We start from the raw sequence: 17,629 nt of genomic DNA, 5'->3' as shown, positions 1-17,629 counted from the left end.
GTGAAGCTGCTGGAGCCTCCAGGCAATGCTGGGAGCTGCAGGAATCCACCCGAGGATTCCCACGCCATTTACCTGTCCTCCCGGTGCTGTGCAGCCTCTCCAGCACCTGTTTGGACTCATTCTTTCTCTCCCAGGTTTGCAACAGCGGGAATCTCATGTCATCCAAGCACTTGGCCAGATTCTGTGCTAAGGGAAATGTGGGAGCCCCCCATCCCTGTATCCCAAAGCCTTGCTGTTCACACACACCCTTGGCTCATTCAGCCCACATTCCCAAGGATCAGAAAATAAATCTGGACTGCCTCAATTTCCAGCACCAGCCCTCAATCCCAGGCAGCTGGAGACCTGAGGATGCAGGGAATAAAACAGGAGTGAAGGAAAGCAGGCATCTGTAATTTAAGGCAAATCTGGGCCAGTGGGAAGCAGAAAGAGTTGAAAGTGAGCTGGTCCTCAGATGTGTGAAAGGAAAAGAATGGACATGGGGATTTATGGACACAAGGCTCTCTTTACAGCGTCTTTCTCCACGACCAGCTCGGAAGGACGTGCAGGAAAGATTGTCCTAGAAAACAACGCACAGAGAGTTATAACATTTATTTAAAAACAGACACCAAAATTCCACCTACAGGACATACAGAAACACAAGGTTTTTTCTTGCTTCCCCAAGGCCCTGGAGTTGTGTCCCCTCTCCGGTCCAGAATTCCAACACTCCTGGTTCCAAAGGGTGGAAGGAGTGGGCTGAAGACCTCAGTGTGCCAGAAGGAGGGGCAGGAAGGACAAGCCATGAGAATTTCACATATAGAGTGGACTTCCACTTCTGACATGGGGACAGAAGCTACAGTGATGCCATGGCTGGGTTGTTAACACACAGTCAGGGATGGGTTCGCCATGCTGCACGACCTCTCCTGTCCCTGGTGTCTCTGCCATCAGTGAGAACAGCACCATCTCCATGCAAAAGGCCTGTACTGGGACGCTGCCAAGGGCCCTGGAGCAGTGCTTTCCCCTGAGGAGGAGCGTCCTGGATGAGCCCACAGCAGAATCCTGCTCCCAAAGGAGCTGCCCATGACCCGCTCACCCAAAGCAGCAGCGTTCCATCCCTGCAGCCTTCTCCCAGTGGATAACTCTACCCCCTTCCATCCATCACTCCTGGCTTTCAGGCTGCTGTCAGAATCCTCCTGCAAAGGGACAATGGCAGCCCAGGGTGCCTGTTCTCCCTGGAGAAAGGGGCCTGTGGAATGATCAATAGCTTTTCCCAGCTGGAGACAAAGGGCTGGCTGCTGACCAGCTGCAGAAGGGCAGCTCTTTGTCCTGCCCCGAGCTCTGGGTTGGAAGGGACCGAAGGCTTCCCAAAATCTCTCAGTCTGAGCCTTCCCATGAGATAGCAGGCTTCTTGCACAGCCTCCTCCTTGCTGGGGGCATCCCTTGGGACCGGCTCCTGGTGTCCAGCCACGCCTGGTGGGTGCCAACACGGGTTCTCCTCCTTATTTGCAGACGTGTCTCTCCAGGCTGCGCCGGCAGCGCCTGCACACCACGGAGCAGCACCAGCGGTACCGGCAGTGGCAGCGCTCCTGCACCTCCTCCGTGTAGGTGTTGTAGCCACGGCCACAGCACAGCAGGTCACAGCTGCCACTGCCCAGCGAGCTCCTGTTGCATGGCCTGTGGAGAGATGTGGGGCCTGGGGTCCTGCCCTCCCAGGCGCTGGCCTCTCCCAGAGTTGGTGTGCTCAGAGCAGGAGGCAGCAGGATCGTAGACTCATGGAATGGATGAAAGGACCTTAAAGATCATCCTGTGCCACCCCTGCCATGAGCAGGGACACCTTCTACTAGCCCAAGTTGCTCCAAGCCCCATCCAGCCTGACCTTGGGCACTTCCAGGGGTGGGGAAGCCACAGCTTCTCTGGGCACCCTGTGCCAGGTTCTCACAGGAAAGAATTCTTTTCCAATATCCCACCTATCCCTGGCAGTGGGAAGCCATTCCCTGTGTTCTGTCCCTCCATCCCTTGTCCCAAGTCCCTCTCCAGCTCTCCTGGAGCCCCTTTAAATACTGGAAGGGGCTCAGAGGTCTCCCTGGATCCTTCTCTTCTCCAGGTGAGCACCCCCCACTCTCCCAGCCTGGCTCCAGAGCAGAGAGGCTCAGCCCTCAGAGCATCTCCATGGCCAAACAGGGACTTGTTGAATGAGCCCATGCCTGTCTTGTGCTGGCGACCCCAGATCTGGATGCAGCAGTGCAGATGGGGTCTCAAAAGACAGGGATTCAGGGACCTGCTGCAAGCTCAGCCCAGCCCATTCACATCAGCTTCCCAGGACACTCAAACCCAGTGGTACAGCAAGCCTGGAATCAGAGGCAGAGTTCTTCCTACCTGTCCTGTGTCCCCAGAGAGCCCAGCTGGGGATTTGGGGTGCAGTAGTCAGGAGAGTTGATGAGATAAACCAGATCCATCTCTGTCACTGGCCTGGCATCCTTTTCCTTGGGGATCAGCTGCTTCCTGGGCCCCACGAGCCGATGAGTCACCTTGAGGGCTGCCAGGTACCTGGATTTGAGGTCAGAAGCTATTTCACCCAGGTCTGGCAGTCCTTTCCAGCAGGTCTTCATTGAGCAGGAGCCTGAAACCCCGTGGCATTTACATCTGGTATCCAGGGAGTCACTGAGCACCTGCAGAGCACAGGGAAACAGGTGAGTTTGCTCGCTCCTGGTACCACCCCAGGGACTGACTGGCAAGGGCATCCATGGGAAGTTCAAGGGATGAAAGAGCTCAGAGCTGAATATAATGGGACAAACAGTGACTCAGCCCTACTTCAGTCCCTTCTGATAAGAACCTGATCCTTGGGGAACTTCCCAGAGGAGCCTTCAGCGGGGCTGGAGGCTTCCCAAGCCTCACCTGGGGAACAGGAGTGGATGAAAGCATAAAGGCAGGATGGGCTGGGGAGCCCAACTGGAACAGGACAGGACGAGCTCAGTTTCCAGTGAGAAGGGTGGAAAGAAGCACTGGGAGTACTGGTGTGAAACATCAGACAACTGGGAATACTGGTGTGAAGTGTTGGACGTGCTGGCTGTGGAAAGGGATGTCTGGGTGTGGGCAGCAGTGTGTGTGGAGGGTGTCTGCTTACACACATTTTAGCCATTTTGTGGCCTCCCGGTGTTCAGGACGTCCCAAAAACCTGGCTGGCATTTGCTGCCTGAAGTTAGGGACCTCTTCCCCTGCTGTGAGGGATGCTGGGCTCCATCTGTCCCAGGGGCTCGCACCCACTGTGTCACCCCTGGGCAGTCCTGGGGGGGGCTCAGCCCCACGGTATGACCCACTGCAGAGTCCCAGGGGGCTCACACACCCCATCCCACACCGCAGCAGACCTGGTGGGCTCTGTATTCCCCATCCCAACCTGCAGATCCCGGGGGTCCCGCACCCACCGCCCGTCCCACTGCTCCGTTGTGCCGGTTCACAGCCCTGAGCCCGGGCGTGCTCCCAGCGCCGATTCTGGCGGAGCCGTCGGTGAAGGCTGCTCCGAGCTGGAGGCCGTGGCTCAGGTTGTCCCCGCAGCCACCCCAGCGGGAGCCGGGCGCGGGGGGCTCGGAGGGGCCGGGGCCGCAGGAACACAGCGGGAGCTCTCCGGAGGAGCAGGAGCGGGCGATGCCCTGGGCCACGGCCGCCGCTGCCAGGGCGTGCACGAAGGCGGCTTCCCGTGTTCCTGAGGAGAAAACAGGAATATTTCCTTCCTCCCTGCCCAGCCAGTCTTCTCCTCTTGCACATCTCACAGCGCAAAGAGTTTCTTTATTTCGTCTTGCAGGGGGATAAACCAAAGACCTCTCAATTTTTGCGTTTTAACCTGCGCCCTGTGTAATACTGCCCTTGTCCAACCTGTATTCCCACCTCTTCCCCCCGCTTTTTTGGGAGCCTCTGGCAGCCGTTTGAAATGGAAGTTACAGTCTGTCACCTCCCCCAGACGGAACTTGCACGGGATTAACACCACGTAAAGGCAGGATATTTACTCTAAAACAGAAATCCAAGGCAGAAACGAGCCTGGAACGGGATGCTCCTGGGGGCAGAGCGGGAGCAGCGACTCGGCGGGAGGAGCACCCCTTACCTGTGAGCAGCTCGGGGCCGAAGCTGGGGGCACTCTGGATGGAGGAGCAGTTCCATCTCATGTCTGCAAAGCTCTGCTGGCACAGCTCCTGCGTCCGGCGGGCGGCCCGGACGATGCTGGGCATCGCCTCCAGATGCCGGCGGCACAGCTGCAGCTGCTCCGGCACCAGCAGCCGGCAGTGCTGGCTCTCGTTCCACGCCACCCTGCTGCCCGCCAGCCCGCTGTGGGGAGAGGTGGGGGTCACTGGAGGGGCCACAGAGCCCCGAGGGACCGCCAAGAGGGGCTCTGGAAGGAGAGATCCCTACTCACAGCCACTGGATGGCTGCGGAGAGGCTCAGCTGGCACAGCAGCGCGGTGGCAGCGGCGGCGGGGCGGCCCATGGCCGGGAATGGGGTTGGGATGGGGATTGGGAGCTGAGATGGGACTGGGACAGGGACTGGGAGCAGGGCTGGGGCCGCTCGGCCCCACCACCCCTTTTATAGCAGCGGTGGTGGCGGGTCCTGCCCCCCGGGGAGGGGAACAAAGGCGGTTTCGGTGCCATTCACAGGGTTAGGGACAAGGGGGGCTGGAGGGAGGGCCAGCTGTCATTAGCAGTGACCGTCCCCAAACAGCACCTGGGAGGGGGTTGAGGGATGAGGTGCACGGTGTTCCCCCCAGCACTGCTAAGGCCACCACTGACCATGTCACCAAAGTGCCACATCCGCACGGATTTTAAATCACTGCAGGGGTGTGATTCCACCATTGCCCTGGGCAGCTCTTTCCATGAGAAATTTTCCCTAATACCCAAGTTAACCTTCCCTGGCACAGCTGGAAGCCGTGTCCTCCTGTCCCTTGTCCCCTGAGAACAGAGCCCAAAACCCCTGGTTGCACCCTCCTTTAGGGTCAGCACAGGCTCATAATTTCTATTTTAAAAATTTTCTTTACAAAAAGCTTGTAAAAGCACAATTTCCTTGACCCAGGGGAGTGCACATCCCTGAGCTGGCACAGGCACCAGCCCTGAAGTGCCAGCAGGGGCTGCCCAAGGTGCCATGGCAGGGCACCAGGGCTGGCACATGCCTGTCACAAGGTGCATTTCTCGGGATCTCTGCCTCCTACAAGTACAAAACCAAAAGTGCTGCTTGGAGCCCGTGAGGAACCAGGTAGGCTGGGATTTTCCCACAGTGGGAGGTGACATTTGACAGAAGCCCAGCTGTCCCCAGGTTTTGGAAAGGGTCACAGGTTAAAACCCACTTTTTAGGCTTTCACTTTCTCCTTGGCTGGGCTACTTCCCCTCTTGCTGGAAGGTGCTTTTCCTTGACAGAACCGAACTGGGGGTTGGTTGTCATCATCCCTCCGCCCTGTGACCTCTCACCTTGACAGGACATGCCTGGATGGTTGATTTTTGTCCCCTTGTGACCTTCATTTGACTTGGGATCACTAAAACCAGGACACTCGGCTTGAGTCATCCTCCTTCCCAAAAGATTCCCTTGGGATACAAATGCCACAGCTCATTGTGCTGGAGCAACGTCCCTTGAGGACGGGTCCCAGGTCACTCCCAAATCCCAAGCGGTTACAAGGAGATTGGTTTAAGGGCAGAGAGAAAAGGAGGAACACAGGGGTAACCCAAGTCTGTATTCCCTAAACACCCGTGATTTGGATTCTGTCCCTTGTGGCTTACAGCTGAACTCCTCAGGGTGTGGATGGTGTCTTGTTTTGGGACCTGGAGGATCTCCAGGGTGTTGCCAGGACAACACTGGGGTTGGATGGCAGCTGGGAAGGCACCTGAGTTCCCAGGGGTTTCCAAAGCCGTGCGAATGGTCAGGAAAAGCCGCTGGAGAGCAGGAATGCAGAGGTGGGCTGGCAAGAGGGAATTTCTTTCACAGGTGATGGGCGCTGTGATGAGCACCAGGACAGGGGGGGTTTAGTCCCACCCCATCCCTTCCTTTGGGGTGGGAGTTCACCCTGGGAACTGGGCAATGAAAGCAGTGCCAGCACAGGGAACTGTGCACCGATGTCACAGGGTGCCACCTCCCACCCGAGGTATTTTTACCAATCCCTCTTCACAGGAAAGTTTTGCAATGACTGAGTAGTAGGAAAAGCACAAACCCTTCCTTTTAAAGCCAAGCCAGCCCTCCTTTGAACGTCAATTCCTCTTTTTAGCTCAATCCTTGGAACAACCGGAGGGTGAGTGCTAAAAATACCCCTTCCTTCCCCTTCCAAGCTGGGCTGGCTCTGTGGGAAGGAGGGAGGCAAGAGGGGATTCCCAGCTCAGGAGAGGCTTCCCTTCCCCAGCTGGGGCTTCACTGGCAGGGGGGAGACAAAAGGAGCCAGGAGAACATTGGGAAAGGTTCCCCCCCCCCCGATTTTGGCCACCCCGGCGACACAAGGAGGGGACAGCTCCAGGAGAGGCTAAAGGGGCAGAGCTGGTGCTGGGTCAGAGCTCCAGGGATGAGGCTTCAGTGGAGGAACAGAAAAGAGTTGTCCTGGGAGGGGCAAAGGTTGGTGCCCGTCACTGCTGGGACTCAGGGGCCAAAGCAAACACCTGTGATTGGTTTGTGACCCCGTGTGAGCACACGGTGTCCCCATGCACTGTCCCAGCTTCCAATGGCCTCTCTGGCCCAGGCTCAGCAGGGGCAGATCCAGGGACCTTCCAGGGATTCCCCTGCCATCAAACTGTCCCCTCAGGCCCCAGTGACCTCGGCTCCCCACCCCACCCTCACCTGCCGAACCAGTGAGGAGCCACATCCCTTTGCGTGGTGGCTGTGACAGTGACGCAGGGGGTGGTGGCACGTTGTCATGGGGCACTGACACTGCAGCTCCTGCCACGGCCCCAGGGGCTGGCGATGAGATTCCTGCTGCTGGTGGACACTGGGAGCATCCAGAGAGGCTGGGGACAGTGGGACAGTCACCCCGGGTGGCAGGAGCCCTTCCTGCCAGGGAGCTCAGCTTTCCTTCAGGGAAACCTTTGCAGAAAGCACAGGAGAGAACAGGCTGGGGGTGGCAGGGGCCTGATCCTGCAGAGCCACCTCTCCCCACAGCGCCCCAAATCTGAGAGTGGGGACAGCAGATCTGCACCTGCTGTGAGGATACAACACGGGGTGACAGAGCCCTGTGCCAGAGCTGCCTGTGCCCACGGCAGTGCCCCCGTGCACGCAGCCCGGGCGCAGCTGGGAGGGAGGATCCAGCTGCAGAACATGTGGCAACATCTGGTGATGCTGCAGAGGCAGCGCAGGGCTCTGCAAGGCAGGGGGGATCCGGGGGGACACGCTCCGCATCTGCCACACCCCGAGGCACCTCGGGATGGAGGTCCCAGCCCGGCCAGAGCCCCTGGAGAGGAGGAAAAGCATCACGAACGACACGCCCGGCCTTCCCCACGGGCTGGTGAGAGCTGCCAGGGGAGCTGTGCCAGTCACGGAGGGGCTGTGGCAGGGAGGGATAATGGGAAGCAGCCCTAAGGATGGGAGGGACACAGGGCGGTGTCCCGGAGGTGCCACCAGCCTCTTGTACCATCCCAAAGCCACAGAGAAAGCGCCACATTCAGCAGGAGAACATCCCAGGCAGCCAGAACACGGCGTCAGGACGGGCCTCGATGAGATAAGAAAGATTCAGGAATGGGTGCTGCAGAAATATAGGGAAAATAAAAGAAATGGTACCTCCAGCTGCCCCTCTGGAAGGGGATTTACCTTCAGCTGGGTGAAAGGACTCGTTATCTTCCTTATCTTATCAGGACTGGGGAGATTTAGGTTAATTTAGGCTCTGTCTGAACACAGAGGAGGAGAAATGCTCTCTGCCCAGCTGGGGTGGCCTGAGGAGAGAGATCTGACAGGCACTTTCCAGGATATCCTTCAGCTTCTGCAGCAGATGAAGCTCTGTATCATGAAAAAAATAAAAATAAAAAAAAAGGGAAAAAATATGGAAAAGGGGGGGAAAAAAGAAGCAAAAGGGGAAAAGAAAAACTGCTGTAATTGAAGGGAGCTGAAGGAAGGTAATTTCCGTCTGGGTTAGTGAAACAGCTCGGTGGAATTTTTGATAAAAATCTATTCTTCTTTGAAAATGCAGGTCCAGGGAAATGTGAAGGCTTTCCACTGGAAAGAATGAGTTTTTCTGGATTTCTCAACCACTTCTCTAGAAAATTTGTCAATGGTCACAACATTTTAATCACTGCTGCTTTTTTTGTCAGACCAAAATTTACACTCTTGCCGCCTTCCAGCCTGACATGAAAATGCAACATTTTTGGCTTCGCCGCTTTATTTGTTCAAAATTTAATATTCTACAGATCTTTTGCCCTCCTTTTGGATCAAGAAAACACTGGAGATGCCAAGACATGCCTGGGATAGGGAAACCATTTCCCCTACAGCACGGGAAGCTCCGGATGAGGAGCGTTGCAGAACTCAGGACAGACCCCGGGTTTCTTTTGGCCTCGTGCTGGTTCTGGGGACACAAACATTGTTTGGTGCCACTTTGTTGTCCCCTGGGCCTGCACAGGCTCATCCCATGTCCTGCTCCTGGCCAAGCTGTTCCTGGGGCTGTGAGAAGGGGACATTGCTCTCTGACTCAATACTTGGCAAATCCATGACAGCACAACCTGGAATCCCGTTTTTCTTTGAGTCAGGAAAGCACACGGACATCAATAATGGTGATAACCCAATACCACTGCCCTGGCTCATTTTCCACACCTTCACAGCATCTCCTCAGCCTGGGAAGTTCTCCCTGGTCCCCCCTTATCCTGGGCTTTACAGAATCCTTAGGGTTGGAAAAATCCTCTGAGATCAAGTCTAGTTATTTTTCCGTGGGGTAAAACCAGCCCCAGGATTCACTCCCCTCTATTTTTAGTGCATTTTCCATCAGATGCCTCAATCCCCAGAGAGACTTGAGGATCAGCAGCCACTGTCCCCAAGTGCCACTGCCCTGAAGGGGTCAACCCCTGCCAGCTGCTGCTCGGCAGGGACACGACACTGGATAAACACGGCTGGGGACACTCAGGATGCCCGAGGCAGTGCCTGGCACCGAGTGCCGGCAGCACATGGTGTCCCTGAGCACCCGGTGGTACGTGGTGTCCCCGCCCGTCCCCAGTGTCCCCACCCGTCCCCAGCTCCGAGCTCAACGCCAGGAAGGAGCTGGTGGGAGCGGCAGCACAAAACCAGGACACCTCCTGGTGACACGAGTGGGAAGCACAGCCTGGGAAGGGGTTAAACGAGGAGCAGTGGCCACAAAAATGTTCCAGAAGTACCCAGTGATGGCATTTCGGGTCCTGAAGTGTCCCTGCAATGTCACTGAGCGCTGGGGCAGGAGGGTGGCACGGCACTGCTGAGCTCACCCACTTGCTGGGCACTGGAAAAGTAAATCCCTGCCCCAGGGACAGTCTGAACTCACCTGTGGACACTGGGAAAGCAGGTGCCTGCCCCAGGGAGCTCAGGTGTCACCCAGGGACAGGGGACAATGCTGGGGAGAAGCCCCAGGTGGGCACAGCAACTCCTGGGGCACTCCATTCCCAAAGCCCAGCTGGCTGTGGCTCCCCAGGGGCATCAGCTGGGAACAGCACTGGGGATGGAGCCGGGAAGCACCTGGATGGGAGAACATAAAGGTTGTGGTGGCTGTGGCACGGGGACATTGTGACCTGAGAGGGACATGGGAACAGGAGCTCCAAGGGGAAGGGGGTGCGTGGGAGCAGGAGATCCAGCAAACGCCAGCCCTGGAGTGGGAGGCTGGGTTTCGTCCTGTCCCCAAGGTCCTGCAGGGTGGTGACACACAGTGACAAGCTCCCCTGCCACAGCCACTCATTGTGACAGGGTACAGAGCTCTGCATCAGAGGGAAACTGAGGCAGCGGTGGAAATGTGGGGGCCACCAAAGTCACAAGGGGTCCTGGAGCTTTAGGTCCAGCAAAGGACAGGAAGATGAAACCCTGACATATTTTACAACAAAAATGTCCTTTTTGCTTCCCAGTAAAACCATAAGCTTGAAAGACAAAAAAAAAAAAAAAAAAAAAAAAAAAAAAAAAAAAAAAAAAGGAAGAAAATTAAGCAATTGGGATTTTAAGTAACTTCCAAGTCCTTTTGTTCCCAGAGGTCCAACCCACCAGGTGTGTGGAGGTGACTGGGCCCAGCTGGGGACTTCCAATGCAGAACCAAATGGATGTGAAACATTAAAGGTTTCACTGCAGCTTCAGTTTTATACTTCCTGGAGTTGGCCCAGCCCTTCAGGTGCTCTCACTCTGCCCTGGGAAACCGGATAGGTGACTCAAGGGAGAGATGGACATGACCACACAGTGACAATCTCACTCAACACCTCCTCCAGCTGCCTTCCTGAGCTGGGGTCTGAGCCCCTGGATCATCCCTGGCTTTGGGGGATGCTCAGAGGGTGCCAAATTCATCCAGGATCATGACCTGGGCAGCACTTACCTCATGCTGGCACCAGCTGTCTCTGCCACCATCACCTTGACAGTCCTGGCACCAAGTATGGGGCATCTTGTGCCAGCCAGGGACAGCACAGACCCCTATTTCTCCCACTCCCACTATCCCAGTGAGGGAGGACAGGGCGGAATTCCTCCCAGCATCCGCAGCAAGGGAATTCAGCAGAGAGATGGGCAGGGTCCCACAGAAAGCCCATCCCCACCCTAGCACTGTAAGCCACCACCAAGCGCTATACCCAATCCCTCCTGCTTCTTCCTGGATTAGGGAATGCCTCAGGAACAGCTGCAGGGCCTTAGCAGAGCTTTAAAACCTTCTTAAAGGGGCTGCTAGGCAAGCTGGGAAGCTCAAATGGAGACAATTCTTATCCAGCTGAGTGTGATGTAGAGAAAGGGGGGTGTTCAATGCAGCCAGCCCAGGACCTGGTTTCCTGTGCTCACTGATGGGAATGTGTGATGGCACCCCAAATTCCATGTTCAATTTCTGTCAGGGATCAGAGAGGATGGGAGAAGAGGAGGTGGCTCAGAGCCCAGCACCCACCACAATCCTGTCACTGGGGTCACAAATCACGCAGGTACCAGTGAGATCTAAACCACAGTAACATTATTAATATTATTAATAATAATTAGAGTTCTGACCGATGGCTGCAGATCTGGGCTACACTTTGGTGATGCTGTCAGGTGGCCTCTCCTCGGCTGGCCCCTCTCCTTTGGGGTGGGGTTGGGAGATTCCCACCCTGTTTCTCTCGAGTCCCGCACATCCCGGAGCCTTCCTCCCTTTCCTCAGGAGGCAGAAAGCCCAGGCACCGAGGAGGGAAAGGCCAATCAAGGCCACCAGCAGAGCCAGGGAGGCAGTGCCCTCGGGCTGGGGACAGATCCAGCCGGGAGTGCCGGTGATGCTGGCCGAGATATTCCGGCCATGCTCCTGGAAAACACAGCGGGCTTGGTGCAGGTCCGGCACGGCCACGCCGGCCGCGCGCAGCGTGTCCAGCCAGCCCAGCGAGCAGCAGCTCCAGGGGTTCCCAGCCACAGACACAGCCCTCAGGCTGTGAGACCAGCTCCTGACTGATACCAGGCTCTGCAGGCTGTTATTCCGAATGTCCAGGCTCTCCAGTGGGGAGCAGGAAAGCCCCGTGGGCAGCAGGTTCAGGCGGTTGCCCGACAGGTCCAGCACTCGGAGCGTGCCCAGGCAGGGCAGCGCTGCATGGCCCTCGTCCATCTGGTTGTCCCTCAGAGAGAGCTCCTGCAGGGACAGCTCCAGCCCCCCCAGTGCTCCTGTGGCCATGGCCAAGTCCCTGTTTCCTGACAGGTCCAGGGAGAGCAGGGGGGTCTGGTTGAAGGCATGGGGCTGCAGTCTGGAGATGCTGTTCTTGGACAGGCTCAGGTGCTTCAAGCGAGGCACGCTGTAGAAGGGGGTGCAGGTGACTGCGGGGGCTGATGTGTGAGAATCCCTCCCTAAATCCTTTCCCTGGTCACTTCCCTGGCTCTCACAAGGCTGGAGGCTGTTGGAGCCCAGATCCATGGATTCCAGGTGAGGCAGGGAATCGAAGAACCAGCGTGGCAGCACACGGAGGGCGTTGCTGTGGAGGTCCAATGAGCGCACAGACAGCTCCGTGCCATTGGAGACAGACCCCCTGGCCACGTCCTGGAGGCAGTTCCTTGCCAGGCTGAGCCTGTGCAGGGAACTCAGTCTGTGGAAGAAGGAAAATGGGAACAGCTCCAGGCGGTTATTGCTGAGATCCAGGTCAGCCACACGTGTCAGAGCGGCCACGGGACGCACGGTCCTGTTGAACCTCTGCATCTCCTTGTAAAGCAGGACTAACTCCCTGGGATGGGGTGAGCCTGGCAGCAGGGAAGCAATGAGGTTATTGGAGAGGTTTAAGTGTGTGAGATCATGGGCTCTGGGGAGCTCTGGAAAAGAGAGGAGTCTATTATGGCTCAAGTCAAGCACTCGGAGCAGGTAGGGCTCCACTCCCTCCTCGGAGGAGAAGAGCTCCAGGGCGTTGTGGCTGAGATTTAGAACTCGCAGCTGCATGAGGCTGAAGCCAGAGATACAGTGGAGGGAATTCAAAGCCAAGTTCAGCACCTCTAGCTCTTCCAGAGGCTCAAAAACTCCCTCCTGGATCTCCAAGATGTAGTTGTTGCTTAGGTCGAGCTGGCTTAGCTGCGGAGAGTTCCGGAAGGTCCCTGCCAGCAGCTTGGTCATCCTGTTCCCAGAGAGATACAGCACCCTCAGGCTGGTGAGGTTGCTGATGTACCAGCTGGCCATGTGGCTCTCCAGGTTGTTCATAGACAGGTCCAGGACCTCTATATTCCTGAGCATATGGAAAGCTTCCCCATTAGCCAAGTAATTCTGGTCCAGGTGGTTCGATGCCAGGAGGAGCGAGCGCAGCCGAGGCAGCTGAGCCAGGGCGGTGGCTGACACGGCTTCCAGCTGGTTGAAGCACACATCCAGGTACTCCAGCTGCCCCAATCCTGGCATGTTGCTACCTGACAGGTTTTGGATAAAGTTGTTGGAGAGTTCAAGGTACTTAATTCCTTGGCCAAGCTCCTTGGGAAATTTCCGCAGGCCAACTCCTTTGCAAGACACCTTCGTGGGGCTCTGTGGAGAGACAGGAGAGGAGTGAATGAAGGGGGCTACAAACCGCAGCTCCAGGCAAGCCAGCTGCTGTCCAAGATGGGCATGAGAAGTGGGAATAAGCACTGCTCCCCCTTCCCAAGGCCAGCTGGTCCAGAGCATCCCTGTTTAGACAGAGGAAGGGTGCTGTGTAGGCTTCACCTCTCCTCTCTCTCCGGTTTCCTCTGGAGTTGGGAACCTGGATCCAACTGATCCAGGAGCAGCTGATTTTTTTTTCTGGGGCGACAGAAACCTGCTGTTCCCCATCCTGGCTCCCAACTGCCTTATTGGAATCCCCGCACTCCATCCTCTGAGCACCTCAGGCATGGCAGAGACATGGGAGCAGCTGGATGCCAGGGACCACCTCACGGGACACAAGCTCCAAGGCGGGATAACAGAGGAAAAGCTGGGAAAGTTAAAGAGATGGAGGCTGGAGGGAGGTGAAAGCCATAGGAAGGAGATCCAGAGGGATGCTGGCAGCGCCAGCCACGCTGCTGGAGCCATCCCAGCCCGGGTGCTCCTTGGAAAACAGCCTTACCTGCTGGCACAGCGGGGAGCTGGGCCTCGTCTCCGGGCTAGCCCGGGCTCTGAGGATGGACGGGAGCAGCCAGAGCAGGAAACATCCCCGTGCAGCCCAGAGCATGTTGGGCTGCGGGAGCTGCCAGCCCCGTCCCGCTCCTGCGGCGTCGCTGGCAGGCTGGGCAGGAGCCAGGCTCTGTATAAATAGGCTTCAGGATGGGATGGGGGAAGGAGATAAGGCATGTGGGTGTTCGTAGCTACGGAAGTGGGAAAAGAAAGACATCAGCTCGCAGAGGGGAAAAACGGCACAAAGCCACAGGGAAGGGAAAGAGAAACGGCAGGATGGGGAAGGAGGAAGCTCAGGTGACCAGCTGGACCCCCTGGGACATCAAATGCCAAGAGGCAGAGGTGGCACGTAGGAAAGCTGAGAGGGTCTGGGGGAGTTTCCCTGTGTCAGGGACAGGATGTGCCAGCTCCCGGGACACCAGAGCTGGAGAGGACTCTGCAGTCATCCTGAGCCAGGGACAGCTCCTGGCTGTGGGATCACCTGACTGTCACACCCAGGCAGCGACATTCCCTCCCCATCTCATCCCATCCCAGCACAGCCAGCCGAGGGGACTCTGTCCCTCTCGAGAAACAAAGCTTCCAGTGCTCACCGTCCCTTCCCAGCGGGATGTGCAGAGCTGGAATTTCCTCCCTCCTCCTCCTCCTTCTCTCCCTCCCCAGTGCAAGCGCTGGGCTCCTCGCTGTCACACCCCGGCTCCCTCCCTGGGCTGCCGGGTCACCTCCTCGCCCAGGGCAGGAACCAGAAGGGAACTGTCCCTGCGGCAACTGCAGGTGGGATCTGCGCACACGGAGCTGTCCCCACCACAGGGACTGTTTCGTTTGTGGTGGCATCTCCGTGTCCTTGTGCCACACCTAGTGCTGACACTCCCCTTGGGGACAAGCCCCTCATGTTTCATGGGGCACTCTCCAAAATGCACAGTTTGGCTCAGTGTGGCCAATTCCATCTGAAGGAGCAACTTAGGCTGCTGAGGGGTTGACCAAGGATGCGAAGTTTCAGCTGCAGAGCTTGTGCTCTAATCCTGGCAGGAAAAAAATAATATATAGACATAAAATAAATAAATAAATATAGATTTTTATATATATACACATGTATATATAGTTACACATCTGAGTTACCCCTCACCCTCTGATAGCTGGCGTGGTGGGGGACACTTTGTCACCTCAGGATGTGACTCAGCCTTGAGCTGGCCCCCTGTCCCCAGCATCCAAGGCAGGCAGGACAGCAGTGACAGGCCAGGGACAGCATTTTGGGCTGAATGCAGGGCTGGAGGCAGCTGTGAGCACACAGCACATCTGGGCAGATGTGAGCTCCTGCCAAGGAAACACTGACCTCTGGATAACCCCCTGGCCCTCCCAAAAACGGAACTGGCCCCAGGCACACCCGGGGAAGCCCAGCCTGTCCCCCTGCACCCCAACTGCTGGCCATGGGTCTGCACGGTGACACAGCCCCTGTTGGCAGCTGAAAAGTCCCTGATTTGGATCAGGGACTTCTGCAGAGAATCCCTGGGCATTTGCATCCCAAGGCTGTGAACTCCCTTTGTGGGAGCACCACATGCGGATCAGGCCCGGCAAACACAGAGAGGCTTTTCTTGGATCACGATGAAGGCAGAGTGAGCCACGCAGCCTGAACAGGCAGAGATCTGCTCTGAAACCAGCTATCCTGTACTTTTTCCTGCCCTCCATGCTGGCCCCGGGGCTCCAGCAGGATCTGTGGGAGAGATTCCCTGCTCCCCCTGAGGTTTTTGTGGGAGAAGTCTCCAAAGGATGTGAGGAAGGAGCAGCAGGACTGAGTTGAGGAGGAAGCAGGGACAGAACCACCTGCCCAGGTCACATCGTGCTGTGGGTGATGGGCTCCAGCCTGGCTGTTTGGGAGCACCTGGTTATCCAAGTCCTTTGGATCTGCCCCTCTCTCCATGCATTCCCAGGGCATTGGGAAGGTGACTCCCGAGCAGCTCTGACCCCAGTGAGGGGACGGTGCCTCTCCCACCCCGAAGGATGGAGCTGTCCCCTCACAAAGCCAACACTCTGCTGTGGCCATGCAGGCCTTCTATGGGAGCTGCTGGGGTGGGACATCCCACCAGGAACACCTGGAGCAGGAAAAAGCTGTATCTGCCAAGGTCACCTGCAGCCAGCTCCAATTCCATGTCTCCAACACACACTTTGGCTAGCGTGAGCACCAGAAAAAGCCTGTTAACACATTCCATGAAGGAATTGCTCCCTCCTGCCCTCCTCCTGCATCCCAAGCACGCACCAGAAAGAACTTCCATGCAAGAATTGCTTTCTCCTGCTCTCCTCCAACACCAGAGGGGACAGCAACACTCCAGACTTTTACAGAGCAAAGGGATTCTCCCTCTGCCTCCCCCCTGCCCACAACCATGGAGCACATCCCAGATCACACCAGTGGGGGACAAGGAATGCAGACTCCATCCCCGGCTCTTCCCAAACCCCTGTTATTTATGGCTGCCCCCAGCCTTGCTGCTCAGGCCTGTTCTAAAGCAATGCTGTTAACGATTTGCTTCATGTTCTCGCTGTACACAGTTGTCCCGCTTCATTCTTGTCACAGGAACATGTCCCTCTTAATCCGTTTGAAAGGAAAGAAAACCACAAAGCCCAGTGAAGAGCCCCCAAGGCTCTTGCCCATCCCACATGCCGAGGCTGAAGGGAGGAGAAGCCACTAAAAAGCCAGAGCAGCCCATTTGTCACGCAGTTGTTTCCCGAAGTGCACGGCTCCTGTGAATAGCGAGGCCGCGGCCAACGCTGCTGCCCCGAGGAATTTTTGTCTCCCAATAACTGCAGCACTTGGCAAGGGACATCACTCGCTAGGGATGGAGCCAGGAATGCTCCAGACAGGGCACACCCCTCCCACACCCTGCAGGTGACCATCAGCCACCTCTGCATGGAGCCAGCACCAAAATCATGGAACCGCAGGGCTGGGCTGGGAGGGATCTTACGGATCAAACAGTTCCACCCCATGCCATGGGCAGAGACACCTTCCACTCGCCCAGGGTGCTCCAAGCCCCATCCAGCCTGGCCTTGGACACTTCCAGGGATCCAGGGGCAGCCACAGCTTCTCCAGGGCCTCAGCACCATCGCTGGGAAAGATTCCTTCCCAATATCCCATCTCACCCTGCCCTCTGGCAGTGGGGAGCCATTTCCCCTTGTCCTGTCACTCCAGGCCCTTGCTCCAAGTCCCTCTCCAGCTCTCCTGCAGCCCCTTTAGGCCCCGAGGTCCCAAAAACCTTCCCTGCTCCAGGCTGAAGATGTCACTTTGGGATTTGCCCCATTTCTACACAGGCTGCAACTTCCCTCCTGAAAGCACAAACAGACTCTGGAAAGAAACACAGGGAAACAAACCCCCAACCAAGCTGAGTGAGTGTGAGCCAAGGGCTGAGACAACAGAGCAATTTGTGCCTCTGCCTCAGCTCCAGAGCATCTTATGGCTTTAGGTCTCCCCAGCTGAGGGGAGGTAATGGGACAGAGTTGCTCAAGAAGCCAAAAGAAACAATAGTGTCCCAGCTCCTCTTATTAGTCACCAGAAATCGAGTTATGACTAGACTCAGCAGGGCTCAGAGAAAAGAAAAAGTGGTGACTTCATGCTGGACCGGATTTTAAAATCCCATTTTTTTTCCTTTGCTAAAGTCTCCATCACCACTTATTTTAGGTAGGACGATGCCAAAAGGAAAGGGGTGGGGGAAGGAAGGCTAAAAGCCACATCTAAAAGCAGGACAGTTGCTATTAAAACAGAAAAAAAAATCCTGTTTGAATATTTTATTCTTAACATAACAAACTTCCTCCGAATGTTGTCACAAGTACTTGAGGCTGCTCTACGTGGCTCGGTGAAGCCTGTAGAAATGTGTTCTGGTTTGCAAAATATTAATTAAAAAGAACAAAACAACCCCCCCCACAAAAAAAACAACAAAAAAACAAACAAACAAAACAAAAAAAAAAAAACAAAAAAACAACCAAAAC

At 56.4% G+C, this 17,629-nt stretch overlaps 3 protein-coding genes across 6 annotated transcripts in view; all 3 read right to left on the bottom strand.

Moving 5' to 3' along the window:
• Window positions 1-376: 376 nt before the first annotated feature.
• LOC134049942 (protein Wnt-11b-2-like) lies at window positions 377-4,851 on the bottom strand. Its single transcript, XM_062502712.1, has 5 exons — window positions 4,382-4,851; window positions 4,073-4,293; window positions 3,399-3,676; window positions 2,353-2,645; window positions 377-1,650 (listed from the first exon to the last, which is right to left on the bottom strand). Exons 1-5 carry the CDS (start codon window positions 4,450-4,452, stop codon window positions 1,476-1,478), a joined length of 1,038 nt encoding a protein of 345 aa, XP_062358696.1. The 5' UTR covers window positions 4,453-4,851; the 3' UTR covers window positions 377-1,475.
• Window positions 4,852-7,108: 2,257 nt separating this feature from the next.
• On the bottom strand, window positions 7,109-13,745 carry LOC134049941 (transforming growth factor beta activator LRRC32-like). Of its 4 annotated transcripts, none has more exons than XR_009933648.1 (4): window positions 13,614-13,745; window positions 10,129-13,060; window positions 9,425-9,615; window positions 7,109-7,920 (listed from the first exon to the last, which is right to left on the bottom strand). XR_009933648.1 is itself a non-coding variant. In XM_062502711.1 (2 exons), exons 1-2 carry the CDS (start codon window positions 13,716-13,718, stop codon window positions 11,117-11,119), a joined length of 2,049 nt encoding a protein of 682 aa, XP_062358695.1. In that variant the 5' UTR covers window positions 13,719-13,745; the 3' UTR covers window positions 9,166-11,116. The 4 variants fall into 4 exon arrangements, 1 of the variants encoding a protein (XP_062358695.1); XR_009933646.1 differs by having other exon boundaries at window positions 11,098-13,060; XR_009933647.1 differs by having other exon boundaries at window positions 7,623-7,636; window positions 7,735-7,920; window positions 9,425-13,060.
• A 1,474-nt stretch (window positions 13,746-15,219) lies between these two features.
• EDA (ectodysplasin A) overlaps window positions 15,220-17,629 on the bottom strand; it is a 62,355-nt gene continuing 59,945 nt past the window's right edge. The window contains exon 9 of the mRNA XM_062502798.1: window positions 15,220-15,284. Coding sequence (XP_062358782.1) covers window positions 15,220-15,284 — 65 coding nt within the window. The remainder of the gene's footprint in view (window positions 15,285-17,629) is intronic.

Source organism: Cinclus cinclus, chromosome 15 (genome assembly GCF_963662255.1).
Source record: "Cinclus cinclus chromosome 15, bCinCin1.1, whole genome shotgun sequence".
NCBI lineage: Eukaryota > Metazoa > Chordata > Aves > Passeriformes > Cinclidae > Cinclus > Cinclus cinclus.
This window is presented reverse-complemented; position numbering and strand designations above follow the sequence as displayed.

Excerpts from the sequence above, each read along its gene's own strand:
- LOC134049942 (XM_062502712.1), bottom strand. The coding sequence starts at position 4,452 with ATGGGCCGCCCCGCCGCCGCTGCCACCGCGCTGCTGTGCCAGCTGAGC. Across the intron at positions 4,294-4,381 it reads TCCGCAGCCATCCAGTGGCT|CGGGCTGGCGGGCAGCAGGG; the intron begins GTGAGTAGGGAT and ends CTCTCCCCACAG. Across the intron at positions 1,651-2,352 it reads TCTCTGGGGACACAGGACAG|GCCATGCAACAGGAGCTCGC; the intron begins GTAGGAAGAACT and ends ATCTCTCCACAG.
- LOC134049941 (XM_062502711.1), bottom strand. The coding sequence starts at position 13,718 with ATGCTCTGGGCTGCACGGGGATGTTTCCTGCTCTGGCTGCTCCCGTCC. Across the intron at positions 13,061-13,613 it reads GCTCCCCGCTGTGCCAGCAG|AGCCCCACGAAGGTGTCTTG; the intron begins GTAAGGCTGTTT and ends GTCTCTCCACAG.